This window comes from Gadus chalcogrammus, chromosome 6 (assembly GCF_026213295.1).
Source record: "Gadus chalcogrammus isolate NIFS_2021 chromosome 6, NIFS_Gcha_1.0, whole genome shotgun sequence".
Classification (NCBI taxonomy): Eukaryota; Metazoa; Chordata; class Actinopteri; order Gadiformes; family Gadidae; genus Gadus; species Gadus chalcogrammus.
The window spans coordinates 2692490-2706717 of NC_079417.1; the positions used below are offsets into that span (position 1 = coordinate 2692490).

General features: G+C 44.1%; 2 protein-coding genes across 2 annotated transcripts in view; both read left to right on the plus strand.

Annotated features, from left to right (window-relative positions):
- Positions 1–14228, plus strand: part of LOC130384484 (NACHT, LRR and PYD domains-containing protein 12-like) — a 76194-nt gene that overhangs the window by 35252 nt on the left and 26714 nt on the right. The gene's annotated exons all lie outside the window — the stretch shown is intronic.
- Positions 1–14228, plus strand: part of LOC130384238 (NACHT, LRR and PYD domains-containing protein 12-like) — a 32548-nt gene that overhangs the window by 13109 nt on the left and 5211 nt on the right. The window contains exons 10-17 of the mRNA XM_056592346.1: positions 2335–2508; positions 2866–3039; positions 3400–3573; positions 3931–4104; positions 4465–4638; positions 5104–5277; positions 6352–6398; positions 7897–8437. Coding sequence (XP_056448321.1) covers positions 2335–2508; positions 2866–3039; positions 3400–3573; positions 3931–4104; positions 4465–4638; positions 5104–5277; positions 6352–6398; positions 7897–8437 — 1632 coding nt within the window. The remainder of the gene's footprint in view (positions 1–2334; positions 2509–2865; positions 3040–3399; positions 3574–3930; positions 4105–4464; positions 4639–5103; positions 5278–6351; positions 6399–7896; positions 8438–14228) is intronic.

Consider the following 14228-nt stretch of genomic DNA (forward strand, 5'->3'; position numbering starts at 1 on the left):
GCAAGCTCCCAGTTTCCAGGCCCCTGGTCCCTTTGTGGGATTTATCGGTCTGTCTGCGGCCCAATCCGGCTTTTATGCCTAAGGTGGTTGAGTCGACCTATAGGTGTCTCACGGTGGAACTGTCGGCGTTTCACCCGCCTCCGTTCTCCTCTGCGGAGGAGCAGAGACTCAATACATTATGCCCGGTACGGGCCCTGCATGTATATGTGAGTCGGTCAGCTGCTTTTCGGAAAGGGGATCAGCTGTTCGTGTCCTGGGCCACTCCCCATAGAGGCAAGCCTTTGTCCCGCCAGAGGATATCCCACTAGATTGTGGAGGCTATATCTCTTGCTTATGAAAGTAAGAGTTTGCAGCCCCCCCATGGCTTGAGGGCCCACCCCACAAGGGATATGGCTACTTCATGGGCCTTATTCAGGGGAGTGTCGGTGCATGACATTTGTGCTGCGGCAAGCTGGGCTACGCCTCACACCTTTGTTAGGTTTTATAGGCTGGATGTCTCAGGGCCGTCTGTTTCTGAAGCCGTGCTTGAGACGATCTCACCAGACTCAAAGTGATGTTTGCTGCCTGGCTGAATTTGCATAGCTTCAGGAGACATATGTAATACGGGAGTGGTCTATATCTCCCATAGTGAAACACCGAGCGAAGTTAGAAAAAGAACTTTGGGTTACTTAACGTAATCCCTGGTTCTTTGATAACAGAGTGAGGTGTTTCACCAACACGTCCCTCCTTGCATTTACACGGAAAGAAACCGGTATAGAATGATTTGAGGAGGGCGGGTCGACTGTATAAGTGCAGGGGGCGGGACCCTGTAGCACAGTCCGACCTGTCTGTCAAGTGACAGACGTGGTGCAATTGGAGCTTCCAGTAGTAGGTCACGCCTAGGCGATTCCCATAGTGAAACACCTCACTCTGTTATCAAAGAATCAGGGATTACGTTAAAGGTCTCATGACATGAAAATCTCACTTTGTGAGGTTTTCTAACATAAATATGAGTTCCCCTAGCCTGCCTATGGTCCCCCAGTGGCTAAAACTTGCGTTTGGTGTAAAACTAGCACTAGCTGTTCTGCTCGCCTTTGAAAAAACGGAGGCTCAAGCGCGCTGATTTGGAATGTCTGTGTGCATGACGTCATCAGGAATCTCAGCTCCTCCCCTTACTCTGCCTGTCCCGCCCAGAGACGTTGGCCCACCAATGAGACTCGACCGTGCGAGCGCCACATGTGTGTGTGTGTGAATACACACACAGTAACGCAAGTGTTTCTTGTCGGTTCTTTGACGTGTCTTGTATTTCCACAACGAGACTGTCGTGGGGGTTATCTGAGCCATGGTTGAGAAGGAATTGGGGGAAAGGAACTTTGGTTTGACTCGCTGAAGTACATGAACTGCGACATGCCGCCGGTTGCCGCGAGGCACCATCGCCCGGCAGCGGGCAGCCGGCAGCGCGCGGTTAAGTCGACTTCAGGTTGATGTGAAAGTGGAAGAACCAGAGACGTCGCAGAACCCGACAGTCGTTTGTGATTCATAATATCGTCTGGAGGCGCACACAATATGTTACATGATATAGATATCTATGTATTATATGATATTATTTAGATATAGAGCTCCAGGACTGTAACGCAAGTGTTGTACACTTCCTTGATATTTGGATAACCGTTCTGCTGTTGGTGTGATGGCGCATAACACGTCGGACTCTCGTCTCTGGTATTTCTACAACGAGACTCGTATTGGGGGTTATCTCAGCCAAGGTTGAGAATGAATTGGGGGGAAGGAACTTTGGCTTTGACTCCCTCAAGAACATGAACCACGACAAGGAGGAGAAAGGGATCTTTGCCGGGCAGCGCTTATGCACCTCCGCCTCCGGTGGTGGTCCCTCAGCGGGGCTCAAGCGGGAGACATTCGCCGCCAACAATCCCTTTCTCCTCCATGTCGTGGTTCATGTTCTTGAGGGAGTCAAAGCCAAAGTTCCTTCTGTGTCTGTGTTAGTTGCCCACTAATACCTATATTAAAGAATACATAAAATAGCATGTCATGGGACCTTTAAGTAACCCAAAGTTATGCGCTCAGAAATTTGGTACATTATTGACTGGGGTTTCCACATTATTGCTATGGGTTTAATTACAACTAGAGGTTGAGCGCGTGCAATGCGTGAGCGAAAACTCTAGTAATTATGATGATAACTTTTTTCATAATTGTACATGTATTTGACATCCATCTCTTAATATTTAAAGAACCAGCTTATTCATACAATTTAGTATATCATGTATGTAAAAAGACTGGTAACAATTCGCATAACATTCATTCACAGTAACTAACATGTTCCTGTTTATTGGTGTGAAGGTTAAATGGCTGTAAGCTGTCAGAGAGATGCTGTCAAGCCCTGGCCTCAGTTCTCGGCTCCAACTCCTCTAGTCTGAGAGACCTGGAGCTGAGTACCAATGATCTGCAGGATTCAGGAGTGAAGCTGCTCTCTGCTGGACTGGGGAGTCCACACTGTACACTGGAAACTCTCAGGTCAGTTATCAGCCTCTTCTTCAAACAGGTTATTCTAGACTCCAGTAAGTTCTGCTCATGTCCGATGCATTTCTGTTATGCGCTCAGAAATTTGGTACATTATTGACTGGGGTTTCCACATTATTGGTATGGGTTTAATTACTACTAGAGGTTGAGCGCGTGCAACACGTGTGCGAAAACTCTAGTTATTATGATGATAACTTTCATAATTAAACATGTATTTGACATCCATCTCTTAATATTTAAAGAACCAGCTTATTCATACAATTTAGTATTTCATGTATGTAAAAAGACTGGTAACAATTCTCATAAAATTCATTCACAGTAACTAACATGTTCCTGTTTATTGGTGTGAAGGTTAAATGGCTGTAAGCTGTCAGAGAGATGCTGTGAAGCCCTGGCCTCAGTTCTCGGCTCCAACTCCTCTAGTCTGAGAGACCTGGAGCTGAGTACCAATGATCTGCAGGATTCAGGAGTGAAGCTGCTCTCTGCTGGACTGGGGAGTCCACACTGTACACTGGAAACTCTCAGGTCAGTTATCAGCCTCTTCTTCAAACATGTTATTATAGACTCCAGTAAGTGCTGCTCATGTCCGATGCATTTCTGTTATGCGCTCAGAAATTTGGTACAGTATTGACTGGAGTTTCAACATTATTGCTATGGGTTTAATTACAACTAGTGGTGGAGCATGTGCAACGCGTGTGCGAAAACTCTAGTTATTATGATGTTAACTTTTTTCATGATTAAACATCTATTTGACATCCATCGCTTAATATTTAAAGAACCAGCTTATTCATACAATTTGCTATTTCATGTATGTAAAAAGACTGGTAACTATTCGCATAACAATTAATCACAGTACCTAACATGTTCCTGTTTATTGGTGTGTAGTTTGAATGGCTGTAAGCTGTCAGAGAGATGCTGTGAAGCTCTGGCCTCAGTTCTCAGCTCCAACTCCTCTAGTCTGAGAGAGCTGGACCTGAGTACCAATGATCTGCAGGATTCAGGAGTGAAGCAGCTCTGTGCTGGACTGGGGAGTCCACACTGTACACTGGAAACTCTCAGGTCAGTTATCAGCCTCTTCTTCAAACATGTTATTATAGACTCCAGTAAGTTCTGCTCATGTCCGATGCATTTCTGTTATGCGCTCAGAAATTTGGTACATTATTGACTGGGGTTTCCACATTATTGGTATGGGTTTAATTACTACTAGAGGTTGAGCGCGTGCAACACGTGTGCGAAAACTCTAGTTATTATGATGATAACTTTCATAATTAAACATGTATTTGACATCCATCTCTTAATATTTAAAGAACCAGCTTATTCATACAATTTAGTATTTCATGTATGTAAAAAGACTGGTAACAATTCTCATAACATTCATTCACAGTAACTAACATGTTCCGGTTTATTGGTGTGAAGGTTAAATGGCTGTAAGCTGTCAGAGAGATGCTTTGAAGCTCTGGCCTCAGTTCTCAGCTCCAACTCCTCTAGTCTGAGAGAGCTGGACCTCAGTACCAATGATCTGCAGGATTCAGGAGTGAAGCTGCTCTCTGCTGGACTGGGGAGTCCACACTGTACACTGGAAACTCTCAGGTCAGTTATCAGCCTCTTCTTCAAATAGGTTATTCTAGACTCCAGTAAGTTCTGCTCATGTCCGATGCATTTCTGTTATGCGCTCAGAAATTTGTAACATTATTGACTGGGGTTTCCACATTATTGCTATGGGTTTAATTACAACTAGAGGTTGAGCGCGTACAACACTTGCGCGAAAACTCTAGTTATTATGATGATAACTTTTTTCATAATTAAACATGTATTTGACATCCATCTCTTAATATTTAAAGAACCTGCTTATTCATACAATTTAGTATTTCATGTATGTAAAAAGACTGGTAACAATTCTCATAACATTCATTCACAGTAACTAACATGTTCCTGTTTATTGGTGTGAAGGTTAAATGGCTGTGAGCTGTCAGAGAGATGCTGTGAAGCTCTGGCCTCAGTTCTCAGCTCCAACTCCTCTAGTCTGAGAGAGCTGGACCTTAGAACCAATGATCTGCAGGATTCAGGAGTGAAGCTGCTCTCTGCTGGACTGGGGAGTCCACACTGTACACTGGAAACTCTCAGGTCAGTTATCAGCCTCTTCTTCAAACAGGTTATTCTAGACTCCAGTAAGTGCTGCTCATGTCCGATGCATTTCTGTTAATCTTTTTACCTGCTGACAAAACACTCACTGGTTCTACACAATGTAAGAACCTGTGAAGAAATGTTCTTAGCCTACCAAACACAGCAGACTTCTCCTGACTCTAACCAAACAATATCTCATCTGAGTTGTAGCTATTGAGGAAGGAGCATTTGTTTAAGATCCTGTTTCATATCCAAGTGAAGGAAATTCTGCTGTCTTGGGATGATGTCATCTCCCCACTTCCTCAGCTTTGTCTCCATAAAATATCAATAAAGCTTTTACTTGTCCTCCATATGGAATGAATACACTTTATAAATGTGGTTACTTTAGATGGTGTGTGTGTGTGTGTGTGTGTGTGTGTGTGTGTGTGTGTGTGTGTGTGTGTGTGTGTGTGTGTGTGTGTGTAGCTTGTCTGGCTGCCTGGTCACACAGGAAGGCTGTGCTTCTCTGGCCTCAGCTCTGAGCTCCAACCCCTCCCATCTGAGAGAGCTGGACCTGAGCTACAATCACCCAGGAGGCTCTGGAGCTGCGCTGCTCTCTGCTGGACTGGAGGATCCACTCTGGAGACTGGATACTCTTAGGTATGGAGAGGGCAGCTCACCACTCAGGGACAAAGTCTCCTACAGGGATTCAAGCCACTGCTAGATGAAGTGGTTTGAAAAGACAGCTGTAACTTATGTTGTTTACTTGGGCTTTGACTCCGAACTTCGAATATAATTTGAATATCAAAAAGTAAATCAAAATTTGAACGAATATTAGGCGGCCCTTATTATTCAAACCTGTTATGGGCAGGCCAAGAGGGAAAGACGTCGGAAAACCATTGATTAGACAGCGATTTATTAGAAACCTAATAAACCGTTGGAACACGCAAGACCGGTAACCATAACAACCCCGGTAAACAAACCTTGCAATGCCCAATCCAGGGCTGAATCCGAATACTCATACTTATAGTATGCATTTTGTAGTACGCCACAAATATAGCGCGTCCGAATGCTCAGTACGCATTGTGTAGTACAGAAAACGTTTCAGAATGCGTACTACCGCCACAGTATACAACGGTAGGTCACTACGCTCCACCACAATGCAACCGGAGTCTGGTAACGAACGAAGAAGAGATGGCTGACCCGACACCACCAGAAAGACGTCGTAGAAAGCGGCGAAAAAAAGAGACATTAAAAAGAGTAAAATAGTAAAGTAAGTAATTAAGTAAAAAGAGACATTTTTAATTTAATAGCAACGATGACAAGACGGAAAACAGGTAACTTATCAAGGTAATTTTGCCGGCATCTGAGGGGAGACACGTCATCTCCAAACATCCGGTGGAGTTTCGGCGGTGTTCGGAAGCGTTCAGAGGCGTTCTACGCATAGCTGTAGACCTTACTACACAGTCAAGTGTAGTACGGTCAAGTAGTAGACACTGAACAGAAATAGTACGTACTAAGTATTTGGATTTCAGCCCAGGTCTTACTGAACTGAAGGCATTTAATGGTCAAAATATTATTAATAAATTTTCGATTATTAATATTAATAAAAAAACAAACTTCGAATACGATTTTTGGGCAAAAGTCAAAGCCCTATTGTGTACAAAGTGATGAGACAGCAGATGATGACGGTGAAGGTTTCAACATGCTGCTCTCACTTTGTCTCCCCCCCAGTGTGGAGCACAGTGGAGTTTGGAGGCTGAAACCCGTTCCACAGAGGTGTAAGTGTCTCTTTAGTTTATGTACATCCATCCATCCATCCATCCATCCATCCATCCATCCATCCATCCATCCATCCATCCATCCATCCATCCATCCATACATACATAAAAGTTTTGACTGTTCATTTCCAGCCTGTCTGTGTCTATATGAAGTTATATATATACGAATCCTACCCAAGTGTCCCAAACGATATGTATGTGTAGGTAAGCAAGTATGCATGTGTACATGTCTATGTATGTATAGTATGTACCAGTTCTATTGTTCATCAGTCCATCTCCAGCCTGTATGGGAGCTCAGCTCGTTTAGTCTGTTGTTTACACAGGTGTCCCTTTGAAGGTTGATTGCAATGTGTGTTTATTGGGTAATCCAAAAGCTTAATATCTTGGAAGATATTACAAATATTGTTCAGATATTTCATGTGAGTAATAAGCTCATCATGCCAAGCATTTTGATGCATAATATGTGTATGTAGCCTGCCTTGCGCTGAGTTGTTGACGGGGGGGGGGGGTGGCAGCTGCACCGGTTGCACCGTCGATATTTACGCCATTGATTAATAATATCTTGACCATTAAATAAATGCCTTCAATAAATGCAGAATCTGTATCTCTCATAAAGAATATCTTCAGACAATGCCAAGGGATCGGTTCTGTCCTGAAAAACCCTCTGTCTCCGGAGAGACGCCTGTACGATAAGTGCGCCGAGGTCCATGGGAACACCCACAAATGGTGACGAAATTATCGGAGGAGGGGCTATGAAGCTGCGTACGCCGATATAAGTAGCCGATCTCCGGGTAGCCTCGCTGAAAAGCTGCTCCCGACCAGGTTTGGTTGCGAGCGTAATTCACCATGGTGAGACAGCGACATTTAAAGAGATCGACTTTCATGGTACAGCTAACCCAGGCTGTCAGCTCAACATACCTCGCTAACCCTCTAATCGAGCTTCGTAGTACAGGCCCCTGGATTGGGCCTCGCGGGTTTGTTTACCGGCGTCGCTATTGTTACCGGTCTTGCGTGTTCCAATGGTTTATTAGGTATCTAATAAATCGCTGTCTAATCAATACTTAATTCACTGCCTCTTCCGTGGTCATTACAATATTATGAATAGACTGCTACATACCAGATACATTTTCAGTCGCACCGGTGCGCCCTAATAAAATATTTGGTCGCACTACCCCGAATTCTAGGCGCACTCTGGAGCCCTGATGTAGTGTAATATTGAGGGAGTAAATGTACTTTATACATTTGTCCTTGTTTCAATGTTTTGATTGGGACAGCCACTCACACACACATGGGATTTCCAATCAACTTTGACTTTAATTATCTTCAACACAATGTGTAACATTGCTTAGAAAATCGACAGCACATGATTCTACTATAGTTCCTATCATGCAGAATGCAGGACAACAGTACTAATGATGATGATGATGGGGATGGTGATGATGATGATGATGACGATGAAGAATGGTTCAGCAGCTCATCATGTCTTGTTCTCCCTCAGATGTCTTTAAACTCACACTGGACCCCAAGACGGCCCACAGACGACTCTCTCTGTCTGAGGGCAACAGGACGGTGACGGTGGTTGTAGTGGACCAGTCGTATCCGGATCACCCAGAGAGATTTGACTTCTGGCCCCAGGTGTTGGGTAGAGAGGTTCTGACTGGCCGCTGTTACTGGGAGGTAGAGAGGAAAGGACGTGTTGATATAGGAGTGACATACAGAGGAATCACAAGGAGAGGAGACATTGATGGCAGCTGGTTTGGAAAGAACAACAAGTCCTGGAGTCTTGTTTGTACTGATGGTCGTAACTCTGCCTGGTACAACGATATAGAGACAGTCCTCCCTCTCCCCCCCGCTGGCTCCACCAGAGTAGGAGTGTATCTGGACCGGCCTGCTGGCTCTCTGTCCTTCTACAGCGTGTCCCCAGGTGGAGGAGGGTCCTCAGACACACTGACACACCTCCACACCTTCTGGTCCACCTTCACCCAGGAGGAACTCCTCCCGGGGTTTGGGGTATGGGGGGCTCAGCGGGGTGCCTCAGCGTCTCTGTGTTGGGTTTAGGGTGGGCTGAGGGTGGGGGTCCTGCTCAGTGTCCCTGTGTCGGTTGTAGAAAAAAAAAACATGCCGACGGGCGGGCGCACACACACGGGCGGGCGCACTGTTGCGTTTTCTCAAAGAAAGTTGTCCAATCCCGGGTTGCTTTAGACTCACTTCATTTATTATAAGTCGTCTGCATGTTTCGGCATGGTAACTGAAGCTATACGGAGGGAATTGTAGCTAAAGAATGGAACACGTGTGAGAGATAATAACTCTGGCTACTACGGGACATGGGCAAAGGCCCATGTCCCCTCGCGGGTGTCGCTGCAAATCTCTGATCTATGGGCCACGGGCAGAGGCCCGTGACCCTGCGCGCGTGTGGTTATTAATCTCTGGTCTCTTCACACTGGGCGCACAGGTAAGAGACCGCCAAGTGGGCGTAGCCGGGGTGACGTAATGACTTCGGCTTCTTCGTATATATAAAAGTGCTGCTATCTGTGGCTGGAGCAGCCTCCAATAAGGTATTGCTCCCCTTGTGGCTATGTATAGTATTTACGGCTTATATGTTTGGTCCTGCTTCATTTTGGTCTATGTGTGGGTAGCTTAGATTCTTAAAATACGTAACAATCCCTCCTTGGTCATCTTAGATGACCATACAATAATATTTTAAATCATAAACACCATTTACCACACCGAAAACATAGTCAAATTAGGATCAATCATCAACACGTGTGGAAAACTCTTGAATAGAGGAAAAAAACCACAATGCGCTCATAATACTGAGACGTCATTCACCTTGTGGGTCTCATTGGGAATACAGGTCATTATTTAACAATACAACAATGAACATAAATCTTGTTATCATACAATCACATGTCCAAACAGCACACAAACAAAACTACTCATAGAAATCCTGAGCTAATACTTTTGGTTATGTGCTACAAGGCCATACAATTTTCATCATGTGCAAAAGTAAAGTAAAAATTGGTAGTCAAAATAAAATTTTAAAATTTCAAAATGATTGATAAGCTAACATGGATTTGGGGGGTTCAGGTGATCTTCGTGTATTGGTGCGCCGGTTCATGTGGGTGGTTTGGGCATGGATTTGGGGTCATTGTTTTTTCTGTCGCCGTCTGGCCTGTAATTCATGATCCCAAGACTCGTCCCTCCTTGTCAAGGGCTCAACTCAGAGAGGTTACTCCTACATCATGGGAGCCTTCAAACAGGTTCTCCGTCGTCGTCGTGTCAGTAACAGGTGGCCTGTAAAACAATCGCCTCAAGGAAGATCAACTGTACCATTATTAATGCAGCGATTCAGAAATAACGGGTTGCACTCGCAACCAAGCAACATTACACAATAACAAACATAGTCTGGTATGGTTGTTTTAAAATGTGTTATTCAAGTAAATCCGGGATATTGCCTTGCTCGGCGGTGGTAGTTTGTAGGCTCCGGGTGTGTCTGCATCTGGAACTTTTTGCTTCTATTGCAGAAATACAAACTCATGTACAGCAGTTAGTTGTTCAAAAACATATTTCCATGAATTCTAATTTTAATTGTTTTACAGTATCTACTTTGGTTTAATTTCACACTACATCCCTCCTTGCGCATTGCTTCAGCCATGCGCATTGAATGACAACCAAAGCTAACCACGCCGTAGTTTAACCAAGTTGCTATAACCAAAAAGATGTAAAAGGGAAATAACAATGTTGAAATGTGCATGTTCAATATCACTTCTGTGTTAACCGTATCTCATAATAACAGTTACCTTCATCATACTACCTGATTGTCCTACACTAACTATGTATATTGGATGACCTAATCTTCATTTATTCTACCTATTGCTCGCATTTGATGTTGCCCACACTTTGATTCACTCCTATGTACATCGCATACCACATCAAACGTGAATACGCCTTATTCTCTGCACAATATCCTATTGCGCCACTTTCTGCATACCACATCAAACGTGAATATGTCTTAGCAAAGTGAAGTAAAGTAAAACTCAGTTTCATCTTTACTTATTTTATAGCTACACATGTCCCGGACATGTTCATTACTATTTCCAAAACAGTTTTTTTAGCTACGCAGGTCCCAGACCTAACTATACCATTACATGAACAGTATTTATTATTATAATTATCTAGTTTTTTGTTGGTCAACATCAAATCGATACATTAATTCAACCTTCTGACTTACTGACCCACCCGATTTCTCCCCGTGTGAGCCCGCGAATGACAACTCTCCCGGGGCCTCCCCATGAGCCCCACCGCCACCACTCCCCGTGTGAGCCCGCGATTGTACTCTCCCGGAGCCTCCCATTGAGCTCCACCGTTACCACCTCAGAACTCTGCAGGAACGATTAGTCGATTAACGCGTGGCTCGGAGGCTCCTCAAGGAGTGCAACAATCCTACGTCTTGACACCTGGTGCAGTCGACGTGTGGCTCGGGGGCTCCCAGGAAGTGCCACAATCCTACGTCTGACACCTGGTGAATCTTGAGCTAGGTCAATCAAAACCGTCTAAACTAGGTAGAATAAAGAGTCATCCAAACTTACAACAATTATGCACATCTTGGTATTAAATATATGGTGATATTCTATACACAAAACAAAAACTGAACCTAAGAGAAAAATTCAGAAGTTATCGTTTGAAACAAATGTTATTGTAATTGAACTACAGCAGTTGAGCTAACTCCCGCCTTGTGCACCGGTTAAAACCATTTATTAATTAAACATTATTTTAACAGTTGAACCCCGTGTCTATTTGAACCATCCTGGTTCCCTAATCAATGTGCATGACACAACCCGTGTCTATTGCACTCCTGTTTTGATACACAAAACGCATGTTGAATAGACAGAAGGGCTTAGCAACCTGAAAAACATAATGTCTGAGTGTTAGGCATTCGTTACTGCATATACTGCTATTTCCTGAAGAGAGAGAGAGAGAGAATATTAAGATCAATGCACACACACAGGTCGCGAAGGCTAAATTTACATCCTGGTTCCAACACATGGCTAGGTGTGAGGGTTTGAGGGGGTAAGGGGCAATTTAACTAACAATAGAGAGGCGAGTTGCCTTCTCAGGGGGATGGGGGGGGGGGGGGTCTGACTACTGGACCTGTGAAGACTGGGACAAAGGGAGTGGGGGGGTTTCACGAGCGAGAGAGAGGAAGAGGGAGAGGAAGAGGGAGAGAGAATGTAACACCGTAGTTGGGCTCCCCGCTGCTCTTGGTCTCTGCAAGACCCAAGATGGCGGACGTCTGGACAAAGGAAACCCACGTCACGAAGACGCGCCGTCTCTTTAACACCACGTGGTTACACTCTACGGCTGCGTTCTATACTAATCAAAATTGCACATTAGACTTAACTGAACCGGGAGGAATCAATCCAATTTGAACTCCTTGGCCAAGCCTCCGTTTTAATATGCAACTAAGCTAGATTAACGTTAAAAACCTGACCTTTCCTCCCCCCACCGTAAAGAGTTTGGAACTTTATGGTCGGTAATAAATATACCTTATGGTGGTCCGGCTTAACTTCGAGACATTCACCAATTACCTTATGATGTTCTCGGCTTAACTTCGAGACATTCATCATATAACACAAAAACCACCTACCACGTGGTACAGACAGACACAGAGACAGAGACAGACAGACAGACATAACACACCGGGGGTCCCTTTGTGCAGGCTACCATTGCCTTATCAAACAGCCAGGAGCGCCCAGGTAAACAAAGGGATGGGGAGAGGGGGGAGAGGGTACTCGTGTGTAGGGGGCCTGGAGGGGGGGGGCGGTGGGGACTTCACGTGTGTCGGGGGTCAGGGGGTAACGACCGGACGGTGGCTAAAACAAACTTACACCTAAATGTTCTTATAACCAATCCTATTTCAGATTTAATCTTTAAAACAATGAGTTATACTTACCTCAGACGTGCGGGCCTGTTGAAGTTGTTTTAGCGTCGCGCCCGCCGGGATTTCTCAGGACTTTCTTCCAAACGTCTCGGGTCACCAAATATGTTGCGTTTTCTCAAAGAAAGTTGTCCAATCCCGGGTTGCTTTAGACTCACTTCATTTATTATAAGTCGTCTGCATGTTTCGGCATGGTAACTGAAGCTATACGGAGGGAATTGTAGCTAAAGAATGGAACACGTGTGAGAGATAATAACTCGGGACATGGGCAAAGGCCCATGTCCCCTCGCGGGTGTCGCTGCAAATCTCTGATCTATGGGCCACGGGCAGAGGCCCGTGACCCTGCGCGCGTGTGGTTATTAATCTCTGGTCTCTTCACACTGGGCGCACAGGTAAGAGACCGCCAAGTGGGCGTAGCCGGGGTGACGTAATGACTTCGGCTTCTTCGTATATATAAAAGTGCTGCTATCTGTGGCTGGAGCAGCCTCCAATAAGGTATTGCTCCCCTTGTGGCTATGTATAGTATTTACGGCTTATATGTTTGGTCCTGCTTCATTTTGGTCTATGTGTGGGTAGCTTAGATTCTTAAAATACGTAACAGCACACACACACAGACACACACATACACATACACACACACTGCTTTTGTGTTAGAGGATGAGTGGCTTTTGATGAAGGGGCTTTGAAAGCCTGAGAGGACTGATGACTCAATTGCCACTGTCTCTGGTAGTTATAGTATCTCTCTCTCTCTCTCTCTCTCTCTCTCTCTCTCTCTCTCTCTCTCTCTCTCTCTCTCTCTCTCTCTCTCTCGTTAGATAAGCACATTTATTATTTGAAATGTATATAAATACCTATTGATGGTAAATGTTTGTATATTTTCAGAAGGAATCTGATAACTTTAATTTTGTTCATAATCCTAAACTCTACTAAAGCAGATTTGATATCTGTTCATAATAAACAAGAGGTTTATGGGATAATGTTGCATGTTGTAAAATACCTTAAGCTGAATCTTGATTTTTTTGTGTTCTGTTGGGAATCAAAATGGGACAGAATATGTAAAGCAGTGATGGGAATAACGGCGTTATAAATAACGGCGTTACTAACGGCGTTACTTTTTTCCATAACGAATAAACAGATTATTCCCATCATTATGACGCCGTTACCCTTACTTCCAAAAAATGTGGCGCGTTACTATAATCAAAGCAGTTTTTTCATCAGACTAGATCTCGCTCTCTCTCTTTACTGTTCTTCCTTGGTTAGAGGGTGGGTACGAGACAATCGCATTAATGATGAATTAATGAACGATTGGTTGAGGTAGAGTAACATGTCACGGTAAGCCAATCAGAGGTAGAGTTGGGCGGGTGTTAAAACACATTCGAAAGCACACATATTCCGACACAACGAAACAAGTGAGTCAACGTAAAACAGGAATGGCAAGCCCAAATAATCCTCAAACAGCCTTCTTTAAATGGAAGTATGGACATTACATTTTCCTCCAAGAATTAAAGGAACGAGGGTAATCGTGAAATGCACATTATGCAACGTCGGTGTCAAGTAATTCAAACATCGTTCAACGTTGCATGCTTCCGTGCATTCCATGCTTCAGTGCATGAACATGCACGTACACATGTATATTAAGTTCCGTTAAAGAGGGGTGGGGGTGGACGTGGGGTCCAAATTATTTGACAAATTTTGATCATTTAAAAAAATGTACTTGAAAGTAACGCAATAGTTATTTTCCACAGTAACTAGTTACTTTTATAATTTGCAACGGAGTAACTACTTTAGTTACTTTTTGGGAGAAGTAACTAGTATCTGTAACTAATTACTTTTTTAAAGTAACTTGCCCAACACTGATGTTCAGTTATAAAAGATATATAAACACCTGATGA